Source organism: Podarcis muralis, chromosome 7 (genome assembly GCF_964188315.1).
Source record: "Podarcis muralis chromosome 7, rPodMur119.hap1.1, whole genome shotgun sequence".
In the NCBI taxonomy this organism is placed as follows: Eukaryota; Metazoa; Chordata; class Lepidosauria; order Squamata; family Lacertidae; genus Podarcis; species Podarcis muralis.
Genome location: NC_135661.1, coordinates 60,496,552 through 60,523,722, shown reverse-complemented (window position 1 = coordinate 60,523,722; position 27,171 = coordinate 60,496,552). Strand labels below are relative to the sequence as shown.

Here is a 27,171-nt window from a genome sequence, read left to right as displayed (position 1 = left end):
GACCTGCGCACGCCTGAAGCTTGAGGAGCATCTGAACCAGCGACTGTGAACGGGAAGATTCTCTTATACAATTGATTGACTGCCCCCTTGTGGAACAATTATCAGAGATATTACTCACTGGGGATCCTTGGGATATATGTTTTGGTCTTGGTGGTTCCCCATTTCTGTCACTGGGGGAATTATATTGGGACTAATAGTTTTATGCTATCACAATAAGGTAATCTTTTGTGGAAGGAATGCATATGCTAGACATCAACATGATTTTATTATTAATCCTGATCCCTTGGGAAGGGGAAGGGTCCTTGAATCTGACCAAATTTGCTAAATATGGATTCAGCCATGACCACAATATGTGGGTAGGTTTAGCTGAAATGGTAGCCAATGTTGCAAATAGGACCAATTGCCTTGTTTGCTCTCTTGGGCCAGATGATTCAGAGGGAGGTATGCCCTTATTACCGATACCATTAGATGCCATTGGTATGGTAAGCGAAATGCCACACCAAACAGAAATACAGAATTTCCCCGGATGGAACTCAACTAAACCATTACGAGTTATACCTGTACAAGGGGAATTCTGTGTACATAAATCATCAGATGCAGCTGATTCTACCATGATAGGCTCTTCTCATTGTCACTATACCTGGGATTATTTTAAGAATAGTCATACCTGGGCACACGGTACTACCTATCGAACTCGGAATACCTTGCCCTGTGCACCTCCTTTTATTCATGCATGGAAAGTGGTATGGAACATAACTGTGACAGAAAAAGGCAATCTAACATACTGCACTGTGAACTCTCTACCTCTTTTGATATTTCGCCTTCTGTACTCCACGTACCAAAAACCTCAGACCCGATGGTTGTGGTGGATATGTGGAGAATGGGCATACAAGAAACTCCCTTCCAAATGGAGTGGGACTTGTTTCCTGGGATGGGTATTACCACCAATGTGGATTATGCCCACTAGTTCGGCCAAGCGAACACGAAGGAATGCTGATATTTCTCGTATAGCAGGAGGAAGTACCCAAAGTTGGAGCGGTACTGATGATTGGCCACCAGAGCGCATTATAGCTTATTATGATCCTGCCTCCTGGAATCCTGGTGAGCTCATACAAGGGGCACGGGATCCTATATATAATCTAAACAGAATAATTCGATTGCAAGCAGTAGTGGAACTTGTAACCAATGCAACGGCCCAGAGTTTGAGACTTATTGCACAACAGTTGGATGAAAGTAGAGCCGCCATTTTGCAGCTGAAAATGGGAATGGATTATGTACTTGCCAGGCAGGGAGGCCTATGTGGAGTCTTGAACTTGACAGGGAATGCCTGTTGCTTTAACATTTCTGATAATGGTGAGGCAATCCGTGTGTTGGCTACAAAGATGGAGAATATAGCACATGTCCCAGTACAAACATGGGAAGGATGGGATATGGGATGGCTCACCAATTGGTTACCTAATGTCACAGGACTCAAAGGGATACTATTGTCTTGCTTGTTTTTCTTGACAGTAGTGGTAATGGTTTTATGTATGATGCCATGTATCATTTCATGTTTTAGAAGTACAATTAGCAAGATGGTTTCAAATGAAACTCTACCTCATATCATGGCCCTATACAGAGCTTTACCTCAGGAACATGATGAAGGTCAAGCTATCAAGGACACTTGGTATGAAGGTCCTTGAGCTTGAAAGGGGGGAATGTGGCATCTGAATATAGACTGCATTTTTTATCAAGACTTATATTGGCTTATATTTTGATCAGGTTCAAAAAGTCTAAAAAGGGCTTAAATTCACAAATGTTTCATGCCAGGCAGGAGACCAGCTGCTTAGAAAACCTTGGCCATTCTCCTAAGACAAGGGGCCCCCCTTGATTTATAGCAGGAAAATAACTTTCAAAGTCGTAAAAGCTGGAATTACAGACTAAGAGCGAGGACATTGACCTACATGTTACAGAAGATAAAAAAAGCAGAGATAAACATAATTAGGAATGAGTAAAATGATACCAATGTGCCTCCCAGTAAAATGAGCCAGATCTTCTCCCTAAGGTTAAAAAAGCCACGAGCAGAAAGCTGGCAGAAAGAGCATTTCTGGGAAGTCTTTTTTAAAGGCAGTTTCTTTCTTAAACTGAGAGAGTTAAAAGAGCAATAAATATTGGGAACAGCTAAAGAGGAGAGCAGATGGCTGAAGGGGGGGTAAACTGAAGGGGTTCCTTTTAAAAGCTGTTTTTTACTGAGTTCCTTCCGTTCTACTTTGAGAAGCTTTATTCTTTTAAAAGGTTACCTATGATAATGTATGAAATATATTAGCTTAAATATATTGGCTTAAATGTAATTATGCAAAGGATTTAAGAAATGCTAGATTCTTATTTCATATAGTTGTAAGAGTTGTATTTATCCTGAAATTAAGTCAGTCACCAGCCTAGCCCCCTGCCGGACAGGAAGACGCCATCTGGGCGCTCCTGATATATGGTTGTCAGACATTTGTTTAGAAACCTTCAAAATGAAGGAGATCTTTCAATGTTGATGTGAAACTCAAGATCCTTGACATATGTTTAAGATAAAAATTTAAGATTAACCATTTGTTTTAGAAGGCAATAGGGCGAAGAGGGCAAGAGGTGAGCTGGTAATTAATATTCCTTGTTGAGACACATGTAAGATATATTACTACTTATTTGTCATTTATAGATGTAACAATATATAGTTCTTTGTGCTCCATATAAGGACAGGAGGATGTGGGTGTATCTTTTAGGATTGGTTATAGCAATCAGCCAATAGGAAATCCAACCAGGCTGATTGGACAGATGCAGCCACAGGAGGAGCAAAGGGGGCTGGATTAAGGGAATATAAGTGCTGGCCATAATGGCAGGAGGCCAGGCCAGAGCTTGGTAACCATATACCACTGTGCCTCTCATTTATTTGTCTGACAAATAAATTATTATTTTAATTTCTCTATTGCTGCGTTGAATATTTCATTCCAGCTAAGCGTTAACCACAAGCAGGGTGCTACAATAGATCCACCTACACTTCAACGACACCCAGGGACTAGTCCGCCTACACATCGTCCTAACACCCTGGCCTCTTTCTCCCAGCCCACCAGCAAGATGCTTGCCATCACACACCCTCGTGCTTGTAGGAATACTTTCCCCGCTCCCACTTATCTGCTGCTCCATCCTGTCAAGATTCACCTCTCGATAAGCTCCGTTTTCTATCCTCTGGCTCTTGTTGCATTTTTTTCCAGTCTGGCTCTTTTGGCCTAGTCTCATCACCACCATTAAATCTTGTGGAAAAAATGAGGCAGGTTTGTTTTTGTCCCAGAGGGTGAATGAATGAGGCTTGTGTTCTCATGAATGAAAGAATCTCAAAGGATGGAGAGGAGAGCAACAGGGAAAGGAGGCCCATATGTGGGAGAAGGCAGTTCCAAGTCAGAGAGTTCAGCATTTCTTCCTTGGGCAAGTCAGAACACAATGCCCCAGGGTCAGATTTACCTACAGTTGGACAAAGATGTCCATGCCACTTCAGGATGAGGGGAATATCCAGCATGGTTTGCATCTTAATGCAAATCTGCCCACTTCACAAAACAAGACATGAACTGATAGGCAGCTGCTCTTCAAAATGCAGACACAAATTATGATGCAGTTCTCCAACCAAAGAATGCACACAAAAGCATATACTCACTAAGAGTGCCATGGTGGGTTGACCATCACATCCTGCTGGCTTTTGCTGGCCAGGGCAGAAGAAGTGGGCAGTGGTTTTAGTGACTTTTCAAAGCCAAGCCAGTTCCAGGAGCCCTCTCTGCTAAATGGACTGGTTCAGAACCCAGTGGATCCATGGCTGGCCCTGCTGTGACCCAGCCCCATTACAGATCATTTTGGGGTCCTATGCTGGTTATGACTGGCAGGAACACCACCACTTTCTATGGCTGGGAGTGGGGCTTCCAGGGCAATGGAGTCCCACAGAGACATAGCCCAGCAGATGGCTGCATCTGTTGCCTCCTAACCCCCTTCAGCCACAAGGATCAGCATGTTAGGACTGCAGCCTAAGCTAATATTAAATCATCTGGATGTAAGCATCTATTGACGCTACAATTCATCTCAAAACCAAATCAATGCCTCTACAAGATATGCTGAATTAAATGGGGCTTTTCTATGTAAATAAAAGAAGCACAATTTAATCATATATCAGATATGAATGCCTACACTTGAGCTATCAAAAACAGGAATGTTGTTCACCAGATGAAAGAAAACTTAAGTTATAGGACAGGAATCAAGCAGTAACTGCACCTCTGGGAGAAGGTAAAAAACTGTTTATGTACCAAGTGATTGAATAATAAAGTGTTTAAATGATTGATTAATCAATTCTGCTGCTGTTTTTAATCTGCCGAAGGTTGTGTTTTGCTTTTGTACTGATGTTTCCTTTTATATCATGTTTTTGTATTAAAAAATGTTGCTAGCCCCCTTAAGAACCATCTTTGGAGAGCAGGGATGTAAATATTTCCATATTCTATCCATCATGTCAGCGCACAACTGGCTGGCAGTAGTCTCAGATGGTTTAGATTGCAACCTCTTGCTCCCCCCTTCCCAGTCCCTTCTCTGATGTGTATTTCTTCTCAGTAGGATGTGACAGTGAAAAATAAAATCCCTAAATTGGTAGCAAACATATTCCCAGCAAATGTTGAACGGATGACTGGTGTTTAATTCCAGCAATGCTCTCTCTATTCCATACTACAGTGGTGGTGGGAACTGGCAAATTAGTTTTCCATCAGTTGGACCATTAAATCTATCTCAGCAGAGGATTAAAACTGCACTGAGTCTCTACAACTTTCCGATTTGTGGATCAAAAGTACTTATTTTGATGGGTAATTTCCCCTCCCAAATACTTATCTTTTCTCAAAACTGTTGGGTGCCATTATTTATCCTGACTGCTGCTTCTGATAATGGTTACATGGGTGATCCCATCTAATCAGGGATCACACAGTAAATGGAACAATGCCATGGTACTATGTCCAACACAATGTGATTGGACATAACCATTACCATTAGGCAGAGTGAGCCAGCTGCCTCAGGTGGCAGATGCTGGGGGTGGCAGCAAGATATTGGCAAACATGGCTAAACACATGCAATGGAAGTTTTCAGTGTTGTTTACGCAGGCTAACATTGCAATGGTTGTTCAGTAATGATCTCACAGCTTTTCTTCCACAATAAAATTCTTTCCACACAAATCCATCCTATTTAATCACATCGTATCAACCTAGCTGTCTGCTAGAGAGAAACAGGACTAGAAATTGCCAATGTTCACTTGTTCATTCCATGTCCAGAATGGAAATCAATCCAGCAAATGCAATTGCTATTCGCTGCTGTTGTTACTTTCAAACTGCCAATGATATGAAATCGATTGCATTTTCTCTCATTTGCATCATGTTTTCTTTACATTGAAATGAATGGATAACATAATGAAAAGATGGAATTTACATAATTAACACAATATTGTCACAGCGGACAGTGAGAAGAATAACAGTTTATGCAGAAGACGAAATGCAGTGGAATGGAAACAGTGCCATTAGCAACAAAGGCAGGGTGAAACAGAAAACTATATCTTCATCTGTGCTGTCTGTACACATGCAACAAAAACCCATGAACCACAACTACCCCATATTTCCACAGTTTGGGCTGTACAGTTCCAGTAAATGGAATTCTCCAGAGGATTTCAAATCAATAACACTTTGTCTTATGTAATGCTTACAAATGCTGTAGCTTGTCATAACCATTACAATTTTTCAGGGAAGGACAGCATCATCAACCCCCAGATGGGAGACTGAGAGGCTTGCTTATAGCCATGACCTGACTTCACAACAGGAACAAGATTTGAGCTAGGGGCTTCCTGATTCATAGCTCTACACCAGGAGTAATTGGAGTGGTACACTCCACATGTTGTGGACTCCAGCTCCCATCCTCCTTGACCAATGGCCATGCTGGCTGAGGCAGATGGGAGTTGTAGTTCCAAATGTTTGGAAGGCACCATGCTGGCTGCCCATGCTCTGGGCTATGCTAGTTCTTTCTTGCTGGTTGGTGTTCCTCACCTGCTTGCTTTGGGTCTCCTCCAAGCAGAAGCAGCGGGTGTAGACCTTGCCTTCAGTCTGAGGGTTGATCTCTATCAGGTCATTGCTCTGCATGACTTCCACATCCCGACGAGTTTTAGATGCTTCGGGAAAGCACTGATGAAACAGGAAAGTATTGAAATAACTTTGATGAGCAAGGCAATTAGCTCTTCATGGACCAGCATGGCTTGGGGCTTATAGCAGCGGTGGTTAACTTGTTTTGGTCCAAGGTTTTACCCTTGGCCAATCTCTGGGGGCTGCAAGCCACCCTACACTCCCTCATGCACTCACCTGCATACACACAGGTAGACAAGCCACCCATTGGCTGATCTGCATGCCCCCCTAAAACTACAAAATTATCATTCTGATGATCAGGAAGGAGGTAGTTTTGATTCCCTATAAGAGAACTGGGCTCCACCAGGTGTGTCAGGTGTGGTGTCAGGTGTGGGGCGTGGTTTGGGGAAAACAGCCTTGAGGGCCAAATTACGACTGAATCCCGTAGGCCTCATTAGGCCCATGGGCAGGAGGTTCTTCACCACTGAATTTATGGGCACAATGAGGCTGTACTATTTGAACAAGATCAGAGCTTGTTGAGAAGTAAGTAGAGGGGAATGACTGCATAGACCTGAAAGTGAAGGTTTTTTGAAGCAAAAACCACACTGACATTGTTTCAAATAACTATCCAACCCCCCCCCCCAAAAAAAAATAATAACTATCCCAAACAGGCAGCAGGTGTCAACATATTATCGGATCCACCCAAAAAAAGCATAGCAGTTTTTACATTCAAGTTGCTATGTAACTGAGTAGATTGCATCTACAATGCAAGATCACATCTATATCAATTGCTGCTGTTGCCTGTGGTTTTGAATGGGGAACCTGATGCACCACTGTAGATAATAAAAACCTGCAAAACAGACAGCAGTGCTTTCAACTCTAGAAAAGTTGTCTGACAGCTTTTGTGGATAAATGTCTCAGTCCTGCAACCTCAGCATGAGGAAATGCAGGAGCACACACATAAACAGAAGTGACAGCTTTTGCATATCTGCAGTATTACTCACCCCGTTATCAGAGATCTCACAGCATCCCTCATGCATTGCCATGGCTGGGTCGCAATAAATGTGAAGCTGCTGAATGTCAAACTGCAAACAAAGAAACAAGCAAACTGTTATAGGGTGGAGATCCAATATCTACCCTGGTTCTTCAGATCCTGGAGAAGAGGCCTCAGCCAGCCCTTCACTTAAGCATGGGAAATCATAGTGGTACAAGTACACATCCCATTGGAGGAATGAGCAGAAGTGACCCACCAGGTGGGGCGGTGCCATTATGCTAACTTCCCACCAGTTGTGTCCCAGTTGCTTCCCAAGAAGGAGAAGGCAAAGGTGGCAGGGAGACCAATGCAGTGAAAATGCACTGGCAGAGCCAATCTGGTGCCCCTGTCAATGCATCTGCAGCCTCCATGCCATCTTCCCGTCCAGCAAGTGACAGTGACATACCTACCGGGCTCCACCACACCTGGCAAGCTTCTTCTGGGCAAGAGAAATGGCAGGGTGAGCTACCTATTGTCTGTACGTTTTCAGACACCTGCCTCTCAAATGGTTTCTGGTGAAGGGTTGGCAGGTCTTGGGCTTGGTTCTGAGAATGAGGTTCTATATATTATCCTCAGGACCTCTCCTCTTCCAAGGCAGCACATTTCCCCTCAAGGCCATCAGGTAGGCACAAATTGCCACCTTTAAATGTTGGCCTAGGAGTTTTGGAGCAGCATTCTTTTAAAGTTCTACTTAAGAAGAAAACAACGCCACACATTCTGAAAGCAGAAATAGTGTGAAATATTTCCTTTGGTGCTTCTCCAAATTCCCCACTGGCGTTGCCATAGTGGGATAAATGTGTGGGGAGAGAAATCCCCTTTCCAAAAAGGAACTGTCACTCCCAATTCTATTATAGGAAAAGAGAGAACAATCAGAAATCCTGATCTTGGCAGGGTAATTGCCTCATTTTGACCTCTTCGCAACTGTGCACATGAATTAGAAGCAGAGGTGGGGTCAGGGTTGGGAGATGAAATCTGGCACATGTGGAACTGTGCTTATACCTGTCTAATGGGTCAGTACATCTATTCATTTATTGCATTTAAATATCACCTTCCTTCTATCAAGGAAATTAAGGCAGGATACGTGAGGGTTCTCAGGCAGTCTCCCACACAGGCACTGACCAAAGCTAGACCTGCTTAGTGTCAGCAAGGCTGCTATGGCATCATTTGCCCTCCAGCCATAGGAAAATCACACAAAGACATACTCTAGGTATCTAGAGTCTAAGCAAAACTCTGAAGCTTCTAACAGCTCAGGAGTTAACTCAACAATTGCACAGGGCTCAAATTACTGAATTCCCAGCACCGCTATTTTACTTCGCCAGCCCTGCTCCCAACATACACACCCTGGGAAATGGCATAATTAAAATGTCAGAGTTCAGGGGTACAGGCCTAGAGCTCCACTCAACATCAAGAGCTTCACATGGCTATTAGCCATGATGGCCATGTAGTGTCTCCAATATCAGAGGCACTGTGCCTCATAAGAATGGAAGAAGAGCCTATTGGACGAAGCCAATGGCCTATCTAGTCCACAATCTTATTCTCACAGCGGCCAACCAGATGCTTGTGGGAAACCTGCAGGGAGGCTCTGAGAGACAAGAGCACTTTCCCCTCCTTGGGTTTCCAGAAACAGGTATTCAGAAGTATTATTACCTCCAACCATGGAGGTACAGCATAACCATCATGGCTTGTAACTGTTATAGCCTTATCCAATATATATTTGCCCACTCACTTTTTCAATGCCATGAATAATTTTTTGACACCTCCATCATATCACCTTTTGCTGGCCTTCTCTCTGAACTAAAAAAGTCCCAAATGTTGCGGCCTTTTCTCACTGGGGATTCACTCTCCATCCACTTGACCATTTTGGGGAGAGTAGTGGTCTTGCACTCAGGGTCTACTTATGGGCTTCCCATAGGGGCATCTGGTTGGCTACAAACTGCTGGACTGGGAGAGACTTGGGCTCATCCGGCAGCCAGGCTCTTCTTACGTTCTCATGTTCAAGGCCACCCCACAGTCCATTCTAGCTGCTGCTGGGAAGCAGCTAGCAGCAGTAGAAGTGACCAGTGATGTCCCCACCAGCGTTATAACAGCAGCCTGGTGATGGTGGCAGTAGTCCTTGCCAAGGCCCCAAACCTTGCCGAAGAATTTTGTGTGCTGGCTTCTGGCTTAGAACAGGATTTGCTAAAGCTCCCTGATTTATTGCAGAATGCACTTATACCAAAATAGCTTCGTTTGTTGTTAATTATGCATTGGCTGATCAGCTCAAGTGTTTCAAAAATCTCTTCCTGGAAATATAAAGTCATTTCTTGCTCTATCACCATGCAGATTCTCTAGTGGTGGAAGATCTCCTATGCATGCAGCAGGTCCCAGGCTCAATCCTTACTATCTGCAGGCAGCATTGAGTTAGGGTTAGAGAGGGCTGCTGCCTGTCACTGTAGATGGGGAACCTCTGACCTGCATCCCTGCATAGGCCTGGTACAAATCACAAAAAGGAAACCCCCAAAGAATAAAATCAGCCTAGCTCATAGCTTTGTCTTGAAGTTCAAAGGCAACCTAGCTTAGTGGCCTCAATCCTGACACCAACTCCTGTTCTCTGGGGAGGCAGAAGCTTCAATAGAACTGAATTTTGTGTAAAGTGAACTTTTGGACAATTTGGAGGTTCTTTCTTCTTAGAAATGTAAGATTAGCAAAACATATGCATGTCACCTACGGTAGAATGCTAGGACAAACCTGAAGGTTTATGAGAGGTTCCTGGTGATGCTTAAGACTTTTTCAAAACGTTAGCAGCATTCCTTAGAGTTGGGGGTGTCTTCATAGGTACCAATGTGTGTTTGAGCCCAACTAGGTTTGAGCAAAGGCCAAGCAGCCCCAAATGGAGAGATGGTCCGCTTGCCACAGCTTGCCCACAAAGCCCCACCATGACTCACTGTGACAGGAGCACCCTGCACGGCATCCAATCCAACAAACGCGTTGCCTTCCCTGGCCAGGCGCCGGCGGGGTTGCAGTGGCTTGGAGGAGATGTAGCTGCAGTCGATGTGGATGGAAACCACTTGGCTTTGGATGCTAAGGACCATTTTGTGCCACTTCAAGTCGAAAAGGGCGGAGACCCCTTTTCCGGCAAAGATGGCGCTGACAAACTCCTTGTCCTGGCCCTTGGCTTGGAACTCCAGGCTCTGCTCTTTGCTGTTGATCCCCAGGGAGAGCTGAGGGGGTGAAAGGAGACGGCGCTGACTATGAGAATGTTCTAGAAAGAGAGGCAGAGAGGAAAGGCATGAGGGGAGACAGGGAGACAGAAAGATGAAGAAAGCACACTAAACAGAGAGATATTAGGATTGTGGCAGCAGCAGGCAAGCTGAGAGAAGACTTGTGATTCTTTTTTGCCAGGGCAGTCTTCCCTCTGGTCCATACACCCTTCATTATGAAGTGGGTCAAATCTAATGTTGCAGACCACCAGATCCCATGACACAAGTGGCATCTTTGTCATACTATGAATCAGTCTGTTTTAGCTATATATTATTTTTTATTAAAGGAAGTGACAGATATAAAATACAGTTATATTATCATAAAGAACACAGAATGATAAATGTGGTCTCAATGCCTGTTATTCCAGAGAGGAATGAGAGGAATGCTTTATTATTATCATTAACTTGGATCAGCATGTTTTCTGAAATAACGTCTTGAGAAAAACAGTTAGTTTAGCCATTTGAGATATTCCATATTGTTATGAGTTTGTGGGGAACCGGATCCCCCTCAATTCCTGGGTCTAATAAAAGTTAGGATTAATCAATGCTTGGAGGATTAAACTGAAACTTTAAATAGCTGGACTCCGCTTTCCCTGTCCAGGAAACCACCTGGGAGAGGAACCCTCAAGGGGAACAAAGCTAATAATGGCTCTTCCCACCTGCCAAAATGGCTCAGGTGGGAAGCAACCAGCCAGATCCAGTGCTCTGCCCATGCCCAGGCCACACTCCCATGCTAGCTTTCAATGTTGAAAGCACAACACAAGGCCAGTCTAGGAGGCTCACTTCTATGGCAAGGATCCTCCTCATGGGCAGCAGCTTAGGCTTGAACTGTGATTCAGACAAGAAGGGGCTGGCTAGGTTTGCTGGACCAGCAGCACCAAACGAGGGGAATTACAAGTGAGGATTCAGATCCTTGGGAAGGTCTCAGTGACATAGCCATCCCAGCACTCCACTCTTTCCCCTCCTACATCACTCAGGTGAACTGAGTCCACTTCACTTCTGTGGAAGCTTCACCTCCAAGCCTGGCACCCTCTGCAGCACTGCGAGAGCCTGGCTCTAGCTTATCCTCTCAGGAGGAGCCTACTGCTCAGTCTGGTTTGGAGCCACCACTGTGGGTTCCTCCATCGCCTGGGGTGGGGCCTTGGAGGGGTGATCTTGCCCTGGAGGCATAGAAGGCTCCAGCCCACTCTTGGTCTTGATGGGAGCAATTTGCTTACTTGGGAGCTTTCCATGGTGTTGCCTTGCCCCATTAGAGCAATCTCCCACCATCTAATGACCTCCAGATATTTAGCACTACAATTCCCACCATCCCTAACCATTGACCATGCCGGCTGGGGCTGATGGGAGTTAAAGCCCACAACATCTGGAGAGCACCCATTTTGAGAAGGCTGCATGTGCCACATTTCCTGGGTGAAAGAAATATAGGTAGGCATGGGTGCAGATAGCAACTGCATAGGTGGCGACAGCTTTTGGAATCTACAAGGTACAGCAGCTCCACTGGCAACTTTGCCCATGTGGATCAGGTGGGTAACAGGAAGCTGAATAGGAAGCTGGTTGCCCTCAGTGGAAAGAAGAGGCACATGATAGGACAGAAAGAGCCACAAGGCCCTGGAAAGGATGCACCATGCTAGTGTGATGTACCTGGGGGTACCCCTGACGATCGGTGGCCTGGAAGAGGTACCAGTTCTCTTTGCTGGTCTGTTTCTTCAAGAGTAGAGTCACCACCAGGGTGAATTCATCAGGCAAGCCCCGGGGGAACAGCTGTCTGGGAACAAAGAGGAGGGGAGAGATGTGAGGAAAGGGAGGCAGCCATGGGGGGCAGGCAAGAAAGCTCTAGAAAGGCATTACAGCAATTCATGACATCATTCCCATGGTGGGACATTTTGCCTCAAGGACAATGCTGGATGCCCAGGGGCAGCCATGCCAGTGAAAGTAGTGATAGCAGGCGGGTCTTTTGCTCGGGATACGTATGTGTGTGTAAAGAAATGAAAAGGGGGAAAAATCATAGGAAAATAGAAACCACAGTCACCTGCTCCCCACCCCCCACCCCCCAACACACAAAGTGGAAAAGAATAACAAAAACCCTTGACAATATATTACACCATAATCTTGTCATCCTTGCTAGAACTGAATTCAAAACGGTGTAAAAGCACAATATATTTTGACGTAACCCTGAATCCTTGCTGTATTTAATAAATGGCTGCCAATTTGTTGCTAATTTATCTTGTCTTTGTCTTTTCTCTTTCATTTTGATGTAATCAGTTAACTTGGCCGTTGAGGTAAACTCCCACATTTATGGGAGTCACCTCATATTGAGTTCATGGTTTATAAGTAGCCTTATAAATTATTATTTTGTTTCTACGGTTATTTATGAACTGCCAGTTGATAAGAAAAATATTGTGGTGGTGTGCACCAAAAAGTTCAGTAAAAAATCATGGATGAAACATCATAAAACATAGATCACTAGTCTGACTCACTATAAAGCAGCCTCCTCTTTGCAAATACACCAAGCAGACACTGAATCAAAGCTTGCACCTTATTTTCAAGGAGACTAATTAAACAATCACAGGAAATGTTGGGAAAGATACGTATCAGTCCATAAGAACACGTATGCTCGCACACATATTAGATGGAAATGAAACATTAATTGGCAGATTAATCAACAACAGCTGTAGTTTATTCAGTGGGGTGGGGGTCCCCTTTCATTGTGAATGTTCAATTTCTGTCGGGGTGGTGTTGTTGTTTTGCAGCTATTTTGGCTCTGGTGACTTATGGAAAGAAAAAGAACATATTAACAATGACCTTTCTCTCTAATGAGTGCTCACTTTTGTTTATTAAGCAGTAAACTATCTTTCACTTTCTTCATTTTTTTCCAAAAAAGGCATCCATGTGCAATATGCCAATTTATTTTAATTAACGTTAATATATCTAAAGACAGATGATTACTCAAAGGATTTGTGGTTAATTGGTCAGCCTATAATAAATCCCTTCTACCAGCCCACTAAATCATTTCTTACTGCAAGCATAATGTGGGTTCCAGTTGAGTTTCCTTTCTTTCATGCAAAAAAAATCATAAAAATATATTAACAAAGAAAATCTACAATACAATTCTAAAAACAACAAAGCAGCAATGAAATGGAATAATAAAACACAGAAGGAACATTAAATTAGAATTCATTCTCTGGGGGCTCTAATTAATTCAGAGCTGCACCTCAGAATGAAATAGTCATAAGAGCCTGCTTAATAGAGGACAAAGAAGGGGTTGGGCAAAGATTTCTTGGGGTCAGTACAAACTAGGCCTTGTCTCCCATCACCTCAACAGGCTTGGGAACAATGAGAATCATATAATTGTAGAGCTGGAAGGGGCCATGAGGGTCATCTAGTCCAACCCCCCCGTGTGGAAATCTTTTGCTCAATGTGGGGCTTGAACACACGACCCTGAAGTTACGAGTCTTGTGTTCTGCCGACTGAGCTATGCATCATGTAAGGGCCACACAGTGCTGCAATTCCCAGCACCCACAACAATTCCCGGATTCTTAGTGGGGAAACTTATAGTGTAAATGTGTCTCAGATGGAGCTCTCAATGATGTTCATTCCTGAGAACTCTTGCTAGCCCCAGACCCTTCCAGAACAGACTTATGCAACAGCCATGGTGCCTGTTTTTGCTTATTTCCCTCTCCTCTTCCTTACCCCTCAAGTACCACCATGTCTATAACACTGTAACTCATTATTTTAAATCATGAAACAATGTGGGTGTGTTGACAGTACATAAAATTAGAAATAGATGAACACAAGAGGCAAAGCTTCCCTCATTATCGTGGACACCACGAAAGTACCTTCTGGCCATGCTCAAAGGCACAGTGGCTCTGTCAGATAGGAAAGGAGGTAACCCTAAAAACCATTTAGAATCTTCTCCCCACCCCAAATCCCCATAAATAACACTTTAAAGGGATTACTATAATGAGGTCATGGTAGCCACAGAGTGAGTCCAACAATTTCGCTCCAGTAGCAACAGCAACCACTAACATCTGTGTTCATTTCTCAGGACATTCAAAAAGAAAAACAGCAGCAACAACAACCCATATCCAGTCCAGACAGAATCAGGAGATTTGGAAGCCAAGCAGAGCAGAATCAATTTCATCTGTGGAATCCATCCTACTATTGCAACATTCATTGCCCATCAGTGACCAATTCTGGGGCTTAGTCAACACCAGTTATTTATGCCAAGTTTTTCCACTACAGAGACTTCCCCTTGCATCACATGGTCTTTGTAGAGGTGCGTCAGGAATGAGCTGTTATTTGGATGCCAGACAGAGGTCAGAATCAGGGCCCTTTGACTTTTAAGAGGTGAAGTTCTGCCACCAGGGATGGGAGAGAAATTCAATTCTGTTCGCATGGAAAGGCAAACCTACCTAATTCACACTATGTGAGACAATACAGGCACTGAAATGTAGCCATCCCTCAAAATCCATACTTTTTGGAATTTTGCAATGCAGTTCTTCAAGCAGACAATGCTTGCAAAAATTCAGTCATTGGGGGAAAGGGTGCATAATGGCAAAGGACATATTACTGAAAATAACATGCAAACATACTGTATATTAGGATAAATTGCTTGCAAAATATGTATGTTAGTCAAACTGTATACAGAAATGTATTCGTTAGGATAAATTTGCACTAAAAGGCTTATTAATTTTCATGAGGATTTTTTTAAAATAACAATAATCACAAATTGTTCTAGAAATATGGAGAACTGAATTTAAGATAGGAAAAATTAGAAACTGAGAGAAGCGAAATTGACATTTTTTTCTATACCCACCTGACATCAGACCTGCCACCAACAATGGAGACATCAGTGGCAGGACAGGAAAGCTATTTCAAAAATTCTCTACATCGAAATTTTTCCATAGGCTTTGGAGTATACAGTCCTGTACATATAAATAAGTGCATGCAAATTTTGCACAAACCTATGCCCTCTTTTTTCTGATAATGCATTTTCTCTTATTTGGTAAAACATAAATGACCACCCTATCTTAATATGAGCATATTTGTTTCATAACAGCATTTATACTCCCCTCTTTAGCATAAGCGTCTACCCTATCTATGTTCGATTGTTTGCATGGTTGCATATACGGTTCTTTGGGTGCATTTAAAAAAAAAGAAAAATCCCTGATGCATACTGGTGCATTGATGAGACATTACACAACAGTATACATGATGTGACAAAGCACATGGTTGGATCAAGATCATTTCGTGGAGTGTTCCATTAAGATGCAAGTAAGTAATGTATGTAAAACACTACACCACTCAAAGCAAAACTGGAGCTGCTCTCCCTAAAGCTGACCCCACCTCCGGCTGCTGTCGGAGTTGGGACAGGCTTCCTCAACCTTAGCCCTCCAGATGTTTTGAGACTACAATTCCCATCATCCCTGACCACTGCTCCTGCTAGCTAGGGATCATGGGACTTGTAGGCCAAAAACATCTGGAGGGCCAAGGTTGAGGAAGCCTGAGGTATGAGGGAAAAGGCAAGGTTGGAGAGAAGTAAGTGGTGGCTGTGGTGAAGGAGGAGCAGGTGGTGGTGGTAGCAGTGGTGAGCAGTGTGCTCGTCAGGGCCTGGATCTGTCGCGGCTCTCAACTGTCCCCTGGTCTGCCACCTGGGACAACTGCCTCACCCCGCCTCATAGGCAGGCTGGCCCTGGAGGGGTGGTGCTGATTTCTCAGTTTTTGGTGGTTTGCATCAGTGATGCAGCTGTGGAGAAAGATGCAGATGAAAAGAGGGAAGAGAAAGCAGGGGAGAAGCTGCCCCTGAGCCAATTCTGATGTTAATTTTAGAAATTCTCCCCAGTAAAGGAATGCAGGAGGAATTGTAGACGGAGCAAAGGAAAGCATCAGATCAATAAATGAACGGAGCTGGGGAAATCCTCTTATCCCTAGCCAGAGGCACGATAAACAGTCTGAGATTTTTCTTTCTCTCTGCTTAGGGCTGCTAAAACAGGGAGAGGTCGTCAAGCATCTGCCAGGTCAACAGACATGGTTGGTGGGCCACATTTGCATTGACTTCATCAAGATTATCGGCAATAATGGAGATCAGGCTGCATAACTTGTGACTTGCCCCCCACCCAGGCTGAAAGCAGTTTCACAGTATCCTGCATGGAGGCTCCACATGAGTTGGATAAACTGCCATACTTTTTCTTTTTCTTTTTTGCTGCCAAGCTGAGAATGCAAAGAAAAGGATGTAGATGGAGGGGACAAGCACTTTGCATGCAGCAGGAGCAGGAGCTGAAATCTCCCTGCTTTGAACGCACCACAGACTGGCAGGCGTGCCAATGCCACACTTTGCTAGCCCATTGCCGCCGCTGTTTTTCCTAACCTGGAAAATAACTCTGAGTTCTTTCCATTGTTGACTTGCAGCAGCAACAACTTCTGATAAGAGAGTCTCGCAGGCCAGAGTAAAGAGTAGTGCCTGGTGATGGGGGAGAACGATAGCAGCCTTTGCAAAAAAAGAAGAACTGCACAGACGGTTTCCTCATCAGTCTCAGTGTGTGGGTGGAGAGCTTTTCTGTCCCCTGGTCTCAGGCTCCCCTACCCAGCAAAGGAATGAGACCAGAACTAATACTTGTTGGCCCCTGCACCTCTGGCATTGCCATTGTACCGGATGCACATTGATCTCCTTGTTGTCTTCTTGGAAGCCCTGCTCCAGGTCGTTTGTCTTTCATTTGCTCCTCTCTCTGTGTTTATTGTGGGGTCATCGTGCCTGGCTCATGAATCACCAAGGCAAAACAAGAACCAGCAGAAGGAGATCATAACAGAGGCGCCCTCGGCTAGCCAAGCGTTTAAACAAACACACCTATTCCCAACTGCCACAGCGCCCATCCCTACATTAAGAAACTGTTTAAAAACTGTCAATGAAGATAAAGAGAGAGGGAGAAAGAGAGAGAGAGAGAGGGAAACCCCAAGGGACTCTCAGGAAATGTTTTGGCACTGTCAAATTCAAAAAGGAAAGGCAAATAAATCTCTTCACTTTTTCTCCACTGTCTAATTTCAGATTCACTCTACAGCTTGGTTCCAGCCACTGCTCACCAAGGGCTCTGCCCTAGAGCTTCTTCTCCACCTTAGGCCCCACACTATGAACTGAGAGATAAGATAGGAGATAGCACAGTAGCTATGTTAAGCAATCCACTATTTTCTCAGACTCCCTTTTATAATAAAGCCATAATAATACTGACCTGTGTTACAAGGGTGTTATATTGTGTACAATTTTTAAAATATACTTGAAATATGAAAATGTATGCATGTGAACCTGCTTGTAATCTATTATTTGCTTCTGAACTCCTACTTATGCACTGACCAATAAAACCTGTTAGGATGGCAAGACAGGGACTTCTTAGTGGTAGCCCTGTGGCACCCCTTGCTTGGACCCTTCAGTTCTGGCATTCAAGAAAGCTTAAACATCTATACATATCTTTTTAGTTATTGCCATTTCTTAGAAGAGTTTCGGTGACTGAAATCAGAATTCAGTTGTAAGATTTTCCACGGACTCCCTCTTTTTCTTTGTCTTTGTCTTCTTTTGGTCCTCACCATTGTTTCCTTTGAAGCTGGTACTATCTGAGTGGTCCTACTCCACATGTGCCCCTGAGAGGTGACTGCACGCCTTCTGCAGACAACTACAGACTTGTCTTCTTTGGAACAGAACAAAAGCGGCAATTGCTAAGAAGGTGGAGGGGAGGGGAGCACTCTGAAAGGAGAGCCACGGCAACTGTTCTGCCGTGCACCAGCTATTTCCAATGCCCTTAAATCCTTTGTAGCAGAGCCTCCTTCCCTGAAGGCTGAATTCCAGGTGTCTGAATGAGCATTAAAGCAAAGTACCATCATACATGCTGGAATATATTTGTGTTGGATGTTGGTGGCACCATCGGGATCTACGCAGTCACTAGCCTCTTTTCTGCCACGCCACATCTTCCAAGCGTGGGTGGGGCAGGTGCTGTGGCTTAGTGGTTGCGGGGAAAACTGTGTCAGGAACCCCAAGGTGCTTAAATTAGTGTTGTGATCATCCTCTGCTCTTTTCCTCTTGGCTTTCCATTTTGTTGAAAATACTTAATCAGTGGGCACTGAAGACCCAAACATGGTGGCTTAAGTAAACCTTACCAAAGAAAATAGGAAGAGCCTACTGGATCAGGCCAATGGCCCCTGAAATCCAGCATCCTGTTCTCACTGTGGCCAACCAGCTTGCTGTGGGAAATCCACAAGCAGGATTCAAGCACTCTCTTCTGATGTGGTTTCCAGCAACTGGTGTTCAGAAGCCTCCAACCATGGAGGGAGAGAGCATAATAGCTATCAATCGCCTGCTCCACCATGAATTTGTCCAGTTCTCTTTTAAAGCCATCCAAGGTGGTGGCCATTGATACTTCTTACAGGAATGAGTTCCATAGTTTAAACATGTGCTGTGTAAAGAAGTACCATACTTTTCCGTGTCTAACACGAGGGTTTTTTTCTTAGAGACTACCGTGAAAATTTTTGGATCATCTTATACATGGGTAGTTTAGAGTTCGATTGTGGGATTAGTCACTGTTGATTGGTGGGAGTGGTAATAGCTGCTGCTGATTGGTTGCTGTGTTGGCGATAGCCTGCTAGCAGTATTGTGGGTGAGTTGGGTATTTTGCAATTCCCCCCCCCCCCAAAGCTCAACAATTCTGGGCAACCCTCCCCCCAAAAAGCTCGACAATTCTGGGGAATCCCACCCCCATTTTCTTAAATTTGAGTCCCCCAAAATAGGGGGTGTTTTATACAAGGGGGCGTGTTATACATGGAAAACACGGTATTTTCAACTGAATCTTCTAATGTTCAGCTTCACTGGAAGTCCACAAATTCTAGTGTTGTAAGAGAGGGAGAAAAAATACTTTCCCCCACCCACTTTCTCCATACCACATGCCATTGTATTAGCTTCTATCATGCCACCTCTAACTCGGCTTTTCTCTGAGCTGAAAAGTCTCAAACACCCCAACCTTTCTTCAAAGGCGAGTTGCTCCTCCCCTTTGATCATTTTGGTTGCCTTGATGGTCTTTCATGGCCGATGGCTACTAGCTATGAAACACTCCCCAGCCTGGGTGGGAGTGGAGAGAATAAGGTAGGCAGCTGTGGAAGAGAAAGAGATAGACTGAGTTCTGGCAGGGAGGAGCGTTTTTACTTGAAGGTCTTCCTGACAATCAGATGCACAACAAAATGTTGTGTTCTGTCCTAAGTATGTTCTCTACTGCCTTTGCTGCTGCTGCTGCTGCTGCTGTGCACATGTGCCCGAGTGCCCAGGGCTCTTCTATTTGCATCTTCCCCTTCACTGTTGGAGCGGAGTCTTCCTCTCCTCTTCTCTTCCTCCTCAAACTTGCAGCTGCAGGCGAGTGGAATGTTCTGTTCCTCCCAGGTGAAGCTGTTATTTCTGGCCTCTTGCATCTCCTTCTACAGGCCTCATGAGGTAGGATGGCAGGAGGGAGGCTGTATGGAGGAAGGGAGGGTATGAAGCACCACTCCAGACTTCATTTCAGGCTCAGTTGTGTGTTGTGTGTGCATTCACTTCCATGCAACCACATGCATACATGCATGATTTTTCCTGTTGTTGGATGGGAACGGGGGGACGCCACTGATGTTTTCTTCCTCTTTAATGATTTTATGTCCATCTGCAAACTCCGGAGTTCCCTGAGAATGTAGATGTCTTGCCCTTGTTTCCTGCTGGTCCTGCTTTGCCTACAGAGCTGTTGGCCCAAGCCAGCCAATGTTCAATTAGGCTACTGTGTAAACTGACATGGTGGGTGTGTATGTGTGTTTTGACATTTGTGAAGATTGGAGGTCCTGCTGCTTTCAGTTTTACTTATGTTTTACTTATGTTGCTGTTTTAAGTTATGGTTACAGGTCACCTTTATGAGGTTTATCAAAATGTTAATCTTATTGTATCGTAGTGCTTAAATTTTAAACGATCCTTACTGGTGGGTTTGTGTGTGTGTGTTTTGCTATTCTCCGTTCTGCATACTTTTAAGTGCCAAAATGCACAGGAAGAATAAAGCAGCCCCATAAACTGGGAACTGAGTGCAGCTGTGCTTTCTGATTTACTTCATGGGGATCAAAAGCCCCAGTGCCTGAACTGAAGCAAGTCTTGGAAAGGAGACGAGTCCTTGCAGCACCTCCCCTTTTAGACATTAAAGGCTGTCCTACATGCAGAGGCAGGAGAAGAGGGAAGCCAGTTTCTAAGCCCGCTTTTTCTGCATTGCTGCTGGGTCCTGATGAAAGGAAAGGCCTAGCTAGTAAACAGCTTAAGCTGCTTCAATCTACCCGTCTAGACCCGTCAGGCTGCCTGCCAAGTTTCAGTGGAGGAAGGAAAACACACATGGTGCAGGGATTGCATAATGGTCCTGGAAAAGGCCCAAGTCCTTTGCTCTTGTGCTGTGATTTACTTTCTAGGATTAAAACATCCTTCCAGCCATCAGGCTGTGGCTGAGGCTGAGGCACCCACACAATCCTTACTCAGGGAGACCGCAGGCTCTTTTATAGAGTTAACAGGGTAAATTTATTTGTGTTTGGGGCTGGTACCCATTGGGCATGCTGTCCAAGACACACCCCAATGAGATGTCCACTCCCCAAGGACTATTCGATTTACTACATTTGCATCCTGCCTTTCCTCCCAGGAGCTTAAGGCAGCATGCATGGTTCCTCTCCCCACCTCCATTTCATGCTCACAACAACCTTGTGAGGAAGGTTAGGCTGGGAGATGGTGACTGACCCCAGGTCACCTGGTGAGCATCATGGCTGAGTGGGGATTTGAACCTGGATCTCCCCGAGCCTAGTCCAGCACTTGCATCATGAAAGTCCACGGGCCTCTCATTTGCCTCCATCCAAGAAGCTCAAGGGGCAGATATGGTTCTCCCACTCACAGGCCACTGACTTATCCTTACAATAAGCCCATGAGGTGGGCTAAGCTGACCGGTCCAGAGTAGCTGGCCCAATATCACTCAAAAGCGGGGATCTGAACCTGAGCCTCCACAACCCAATGCAGATTGCATCACGTTAGCTCTGAGGTGCAGTGGAGAGCAAGTCTAGATCCTTTTCACATGTACTGCTGTCAGACTAGGTGCTCCCCTCATCTTTTATTTGTGCACCTGATTATTCCTGCCCAATTATTCCTAATATTTGTCCCTATGGTCAGCTCTTGCAGTATACCTTGAAGATACAGTGGTACCTCGGATTACATACGCTTCAGGTTACAGACTCCGCTAACCCTGAAACAGTACCTCGGGTTAAGAACTTTGCTTCAGGATGAGAACAGAAAACGTGCTCCAGCGGCGCGGTGGCAGCGGGAGGCCCCATTAACTAAAGTGGTGCTTCAGGTCAAGAACAGTTTCAGGTTAAGAGCGGATCTCCAGAACGAATTAAGTACTTAACCCGAGGTACCACTGTGTATAGGTACAGACTCAAAAGGCTGTAAAAAGAAGAAGAAGGAGAGGAGGAGGAGGAGTTTGGACGTGATGTCCAGCCTTTCACTCCCCTTAAGGAGTCTCAAAGTGGCTAACAAGCACCTTTCCCTTCTTTCCCCACAACAAACACTCTGTGAGGTGAGTGGGGCTGAGAGACTTCAGAGAAGCGTGACTAGCCCAGCAGCTGCATGTGGAGGAGCAGGGAAGTGAACCTGGTTCACCAGATTACGAGTCCACCGTTCTTAACCACCACACCATGCTGTATTTCTGCAAGTTCAAAATTTACCACTATCCCACCAAGCCTGGGGCAAATCATTCTGTGCGCCTCTGCCAGCCTCAGTTCCCCATCCACAATATGGGAATTCATGACACATGTTGCAAGGTTGTTGCACAATTGCTGCAGGCTGTACACCTCTGCATACCAGTTGCTGGGATTCACACATGAGAAGAGTGCTGTTGCATTCTGGTCCTGCTTGTGAGCTTCCCATAGACATCTGGTTGGCCACTGTGAGAACCAGCAGGGATCCAGCAGGTCTGCAGAGATCCAGCAGGGTCTTACAATAAGCTCTATTGTTATCTCTGCAATAGTGAATACTCAGTTCCTAAATGGGAATAAATAATACCCACTTGGCTTAATAACTTGAACGACTGCACTGATGACTTGAGGCACATGCAGCCACGTACTAGTTTTTGGAATCAAGAGCAGGCATACTCACTCCGTCGGTCGGACCAGAGGGGTGCTGCCCAGTCGCAGGATCATTGGGCCTTTGGGGTTGCGGATCTTCTTAATGGCTGAGGTCTTCAGCAGAGCAAACCTTTTAATTAGATTAAATCCTGCCAAAGACACAGAAGAGAAAGGAGCATAGCTTGAGAGTCCAGCCTCCCATACCGACGCCCAAGTTCCCATTCTCCCTTTACAGACAAGTTGCTGGGGCAAGTTAAACTCCGAAAATGTGAGAAAGTAGAAAGTGAAAGGCTCTGTGTGGCATTACAAAAAAATACAGTTTATCCTTTCTTTCTTTCTTTCTTTCTTTCTTTCTTTCTTTCTTTCTTTCTTTCTTTCTTTCTTTCTTTCTTTCTTTCTTTTTGTCTGTTATTCCCTGGTTGATTGAAAGTTCTATGTTTGGAATGCCACATTTTAAAATATTCTTTGCTTAGGGCTTGTCCTGTCACATTTAACTTGTTCGCATGCATATTATATAAACCCTGTTGAGCTTGATACTAATCAATTAGTTTTCATTTCATTAGTTTTCATTTATGAATCACTTCCTGTGTAGGATCTCAAAGCAATTTTCACATTACCATAGAAAACATATATTGAACAATTACATTGCTGTAAAAACAATGTCGAAGCATTTGCATGTGTCAAAACAATTGCAGATCAAATGCAGATGCCTCTTGGGATGGAGAACTTCACTTATTTAAATAGGAAAGGCATTGAAAAATGACAACGGGCACTTTTGCTCCAACAAACTCTGGAGGCTAAGACTCCCTCAGAAGGTGGTGGACTCTACTTCATGGGAGGTTTTTAAACAGAGGTTGGATGGCCATCTGTCAGGGAATGTTTAACTGTGATTCCTGCATTGCACAGGGTTGGGCTAGATGACCCTCAGGGTCCCTTCCAACTCTACAATTCTATGATTCCATGATTCTATGAAATGCTAGGTCACACTGCCCATCTTTCTTCCCAGCTTCAAGACCAGAACGCTTGCCAGTCCTGCCTGTGACACTGCAAGAGATCCTCAGGCAGCTTTATGGACACTCCTTGGGCTGCATGACTTTGTGGTTGTTTTGTTTTCTCTTTGCTGCCCCTCAGCTAAGTGAATCTTCCTGCCCGATTCTGCTGCGTCTCAGATCCACAGGTGCTGATTAGATAGATTTATCTCTACCCCCTTGCAAATTCCTAGGGAGGAAAGAGGTTGTGGCCAGAGGCCAGCGAGGAGAAGAATTTTTTGGGAGAGACAAAACAAACTTACCAGTTATGTTTACATATTGGTCACTAGTCTGGTCCAACCGGAGACCTTCCTTTTGCATTTGGGGACATTTCTCGTCTGCAAGACAGTGCATTGAACATGGATTGAGTACAGTGGCACCTTGGTTTAAGAACAGCTTCGTTTATGAACAACTTGGATTAAGAACGCTGCAAACCCGGAATCGTATTTTTTGCTCTATAAGACTCACTTTTTCCCTCCTAAAAAGTAAGGGGAAATGTGTGTGCATCTTATGGAGCGAATGCAGGCTGCTCAGCTATCCCAGAAACCAGAACAGCAAGAGGGATTGCTGCTTTCACTGCACAGCGATCCCTCTTGCTGTTCTGGCTTCTGAGATTCAGAATATTTTTTTTCTTGTTTTCCTCCTCCAAAAACTAGGTGCGTCTTGTGGTCTGGTGCATCTTACAGAGCGAAAAATACGGTAGGTGTTTTAGTTTGTGAACTTTGCCTTGGAATAAGAACATGTTTCGCTTCCTGTCGAGTGTGTTCCATTTGTAAATTGAATCCCCTGCTGCTATGGGAAAGCACACCTTGGTTTAAGAACGCTTTGCTTTAAGGACGGACTTCCAGAACGGATTAAGTTCATAAACCACGGTACCTCTGTAATACATTTGAAAGCTGCCCATATAACCTGCCATTAAAAATTAAGCTGCAGCTTGTTAGTCTGTTCTTTTGTTTTACAAAGGGAAGTGCGTCTGAGTAACAATTACAAACAGAATTAGGGGGTGTTGCTATGAACTTTGGAACTGTTGAGAAATCTCCATATATGCTATGACGCTAAGTCCTGCCTTGCCAAGACCCCATGTGAGATCCTTCTACTCCAGTGTGTTGCACTTTATTTCAGAAATGAAGACAATGAATAATAGTGTAGTATAAAGCAAATGACTCAGCCCTTTGATATGCATTTACCAGAAACCTTGTTTTCTCTTCATAGCAGTCCCACCCAACCGGCAGCAAGCCTGTGCTGAAAGCTGGCTTGGGTACAACATATCCCCACAGAAATTAAGCAGACGCGTGCAAGACGCCATCACAACAAAGTGACTATGAGGATGAGCAGGTAAGCCCACCATTCACATTTCATGGTAGCCTTGATTACACTAGAGCCTTGCACAGACAAAAATCAAGGCACACAGATTGTGCAGATGGGGAACAGAATCAAGATGCAGACCTCTGGGCCAGTCCTACCATTAGGCAGGAGGCAGCTGCCTCAGGTGGCAGTTTCTGGGTAAGTGGGAAGGTGTTAGAGAACAGGGGGAGGTGTTAGAGCATTGGGAGGTGTTGTAGAACAGGACAGTGTGACTAATGTCTGCCCCGCATCTCCTAAACTAGCCTTCTCTCTTCAGGTGTGGTGCATGATGCTGCTCATTACCCATAGTGAAGTAATATTCAGGTATCAGGCTTCCTGGCTTCAAAACTTGGAATGGGGTGAGGAGGCACCGTCTTGCCCTCTGACCCACGCAACAAAATGTCCTGAACAAGCCTTGTGCAAACATAGGTTGTGGCCAATGCTCGTCCTACTCAGAGTTAACCTGTTGAAATAAATAGGCCCATTAAGTTCAATGGGTCTACTCTGAGTAAAACTTAGTTGGAAACAACCCTTTCCCCTTGCAAAACAAGGGGCTCTTTCTGTTGATTAATGAAGGCTCCAATCTTAATAGAAAATCCCTTTTCTACTCAGAAGTCCCACTGGATTTAGTTGGGCTTATATACAGGTAAACAGGCCTAAATCTCATACAATTAGTCAACTGAGTTTGGATTGTTGTTGTTTTTAAAAAAAGGAGGGTGACAAGTAGTGCTTTTTTCTAAAAAAAATGTTTAGGGGTACTCTCACTTTGACTCAAGAAAATCACCATTTTAAAGTTCAAATCAGGAAAAATAAATACAGTAAATAGACAAAAGTACAAAGATTCACAAAATGTTTGGGGGTATGTGTACCCCTGCGTCCGTCCCCCCCCCCAAAAAAAGCACTGGTGACAATAAACCCTCATTTTAATCTCTCCATGAGCAGGAATAAATGTGTATAAAATGTAGGTGATGCCATGCTCCACCCAGTTTCCCTTTCCCTCCTAACTATTTCTGCTACTGTTGTGAAGCTTTCTCTGTCCCCAAAGATTATCTAGCTATTTGCACTACACAAAAAAATACTCTAGATTTTATCAATGCGTTGCAATGTTGCTGAGATCTAAAACAGCCACCAGAGTAAGCCATGGCTGGAAGCTCCACTCTGCATACACACAGATATCTTCCAGCTCCTTCAAGGTGCCTCTGGCAAAATGAGGGTTGATCCCTATCCAGTTTCCACATTAGATGACAATCGGGATGATGCATCTCTCTTGTGGATATTCTGAGACAGATAAGTAAAAGATGTGCACATTTTTTCCAAACCTTCCGCGTCATCCTTGCCGAGAGGCAAAGCATTTCTTCATCGCCTATGAATTCCACCCTTTGGCCAAGGAGCTCAAAGTGCCTCACAAGGAGTCATGTCATTTCACTCTCACAATGACCCAATGAGGTAGGTTAGGCTGAGAGCCAGACATTTCCTAAGGCTGCCCATTCATGGCTCAATGGAGAATGAACGTGGTCTCAGTGAACAAAGTCCTACAAGTTATCTATGACACATCGATGGTCTCTAACTGGAAAATAGGGAGACCCCACTAATGGGGAGTGCCCCAACCCAAGTGAAAGTGGGTCACTCCAGCTTTCTTTCCTTCTTTCTTTTTAAGAAGAGAAAAATTAAGTGTGAAGTAAGAGGGATGCAGGTGGCGCTGTGGTCTAAACCACAGAGCCTAGGGCTTGCCAATCAGAAGGTCGGTGGTTCAAATCCTCACGATGGGGTGAGCTCCTGTTGCTCTGTCCCAGCTCCTGCCCACCTAGCAGTTCGAAAGCATGTCAAGTGCAAGTAGATAAATAGGTACCGCTCCGGCGGTAAAGTAAACAGCGTTTCCGTGCACTGCTCTGGTTCGCCAGAAGTGGCTTAGTCATGCTGGCCACATGACCCGGAAAAACTGTATGCAGACAAACACCGGCTCCCTCAGCCTATAGAGCGAGATGAGCGCGCAAACCCAGAGTCGTCCGTGACTGGATCTAATGGTCAGGGGTACCTTAACCTTTAAGAGAGTGAAGAAGTTGCAAGGGAGAGAGACATCTTCATAAACTATGGCGAAAACCTGGAACATACATACACAACAAACATCTTGTCAGTTTTGTACGTATTTAAACTTCATGGCTACCCCCTTCAAAAGAAAACCATTCTGGAAATTGTGGTTTGTTAGGGGGCGCCCAGAATGCCAAATTAGCATTTAACATTTA

At 44.6% G+C, this 27,171-nt stretch overlaps 1 protein-coding gene across 6 annotated transcripts in view; it reads right to left on the bottom strand.

Annotated features, from left to right (window-relative positions):
• The window catches only part of COL16A1 (collagen type XVI alpha 1 chain), a 138,387-nt gene that overhangs the window by 89,660 nt on the left and 21,556 nt on the right, over positions 1–27,171 (bottom strand). For all 6 annotated transcript variants that reach the window (XM_077931924.1, XM_077931920.1, XM_077931921.1 and 3 more), the window contains exons 3-8: positions 23,848–23,922; positions 22,588–22,705; positions 12,060–12,183; positions 10,104–10,379; positions 7,151–7,231; positions 6,075–6,209 (exon numbers count right to left, since the gene is read on the bottom strand). In XM_077931924.1, coding sequence (XP_077788050.1) covers positions 6,075–6,209; positions 7,151–7,231; positions 10,104–10,379; positions 12,060–12,183; positions 22,588–22,705; positions 23,848–23,922 — 809 coding nt within the window. The remainder of the gene's footprint in view (positions 1–6,074; positions 6,210–7,150; positions 7,232–10,103; positions 10,380–12,059; positions 12,184–22,587; positions 22,706–23,847; positions 23,923–27,171) is intronic.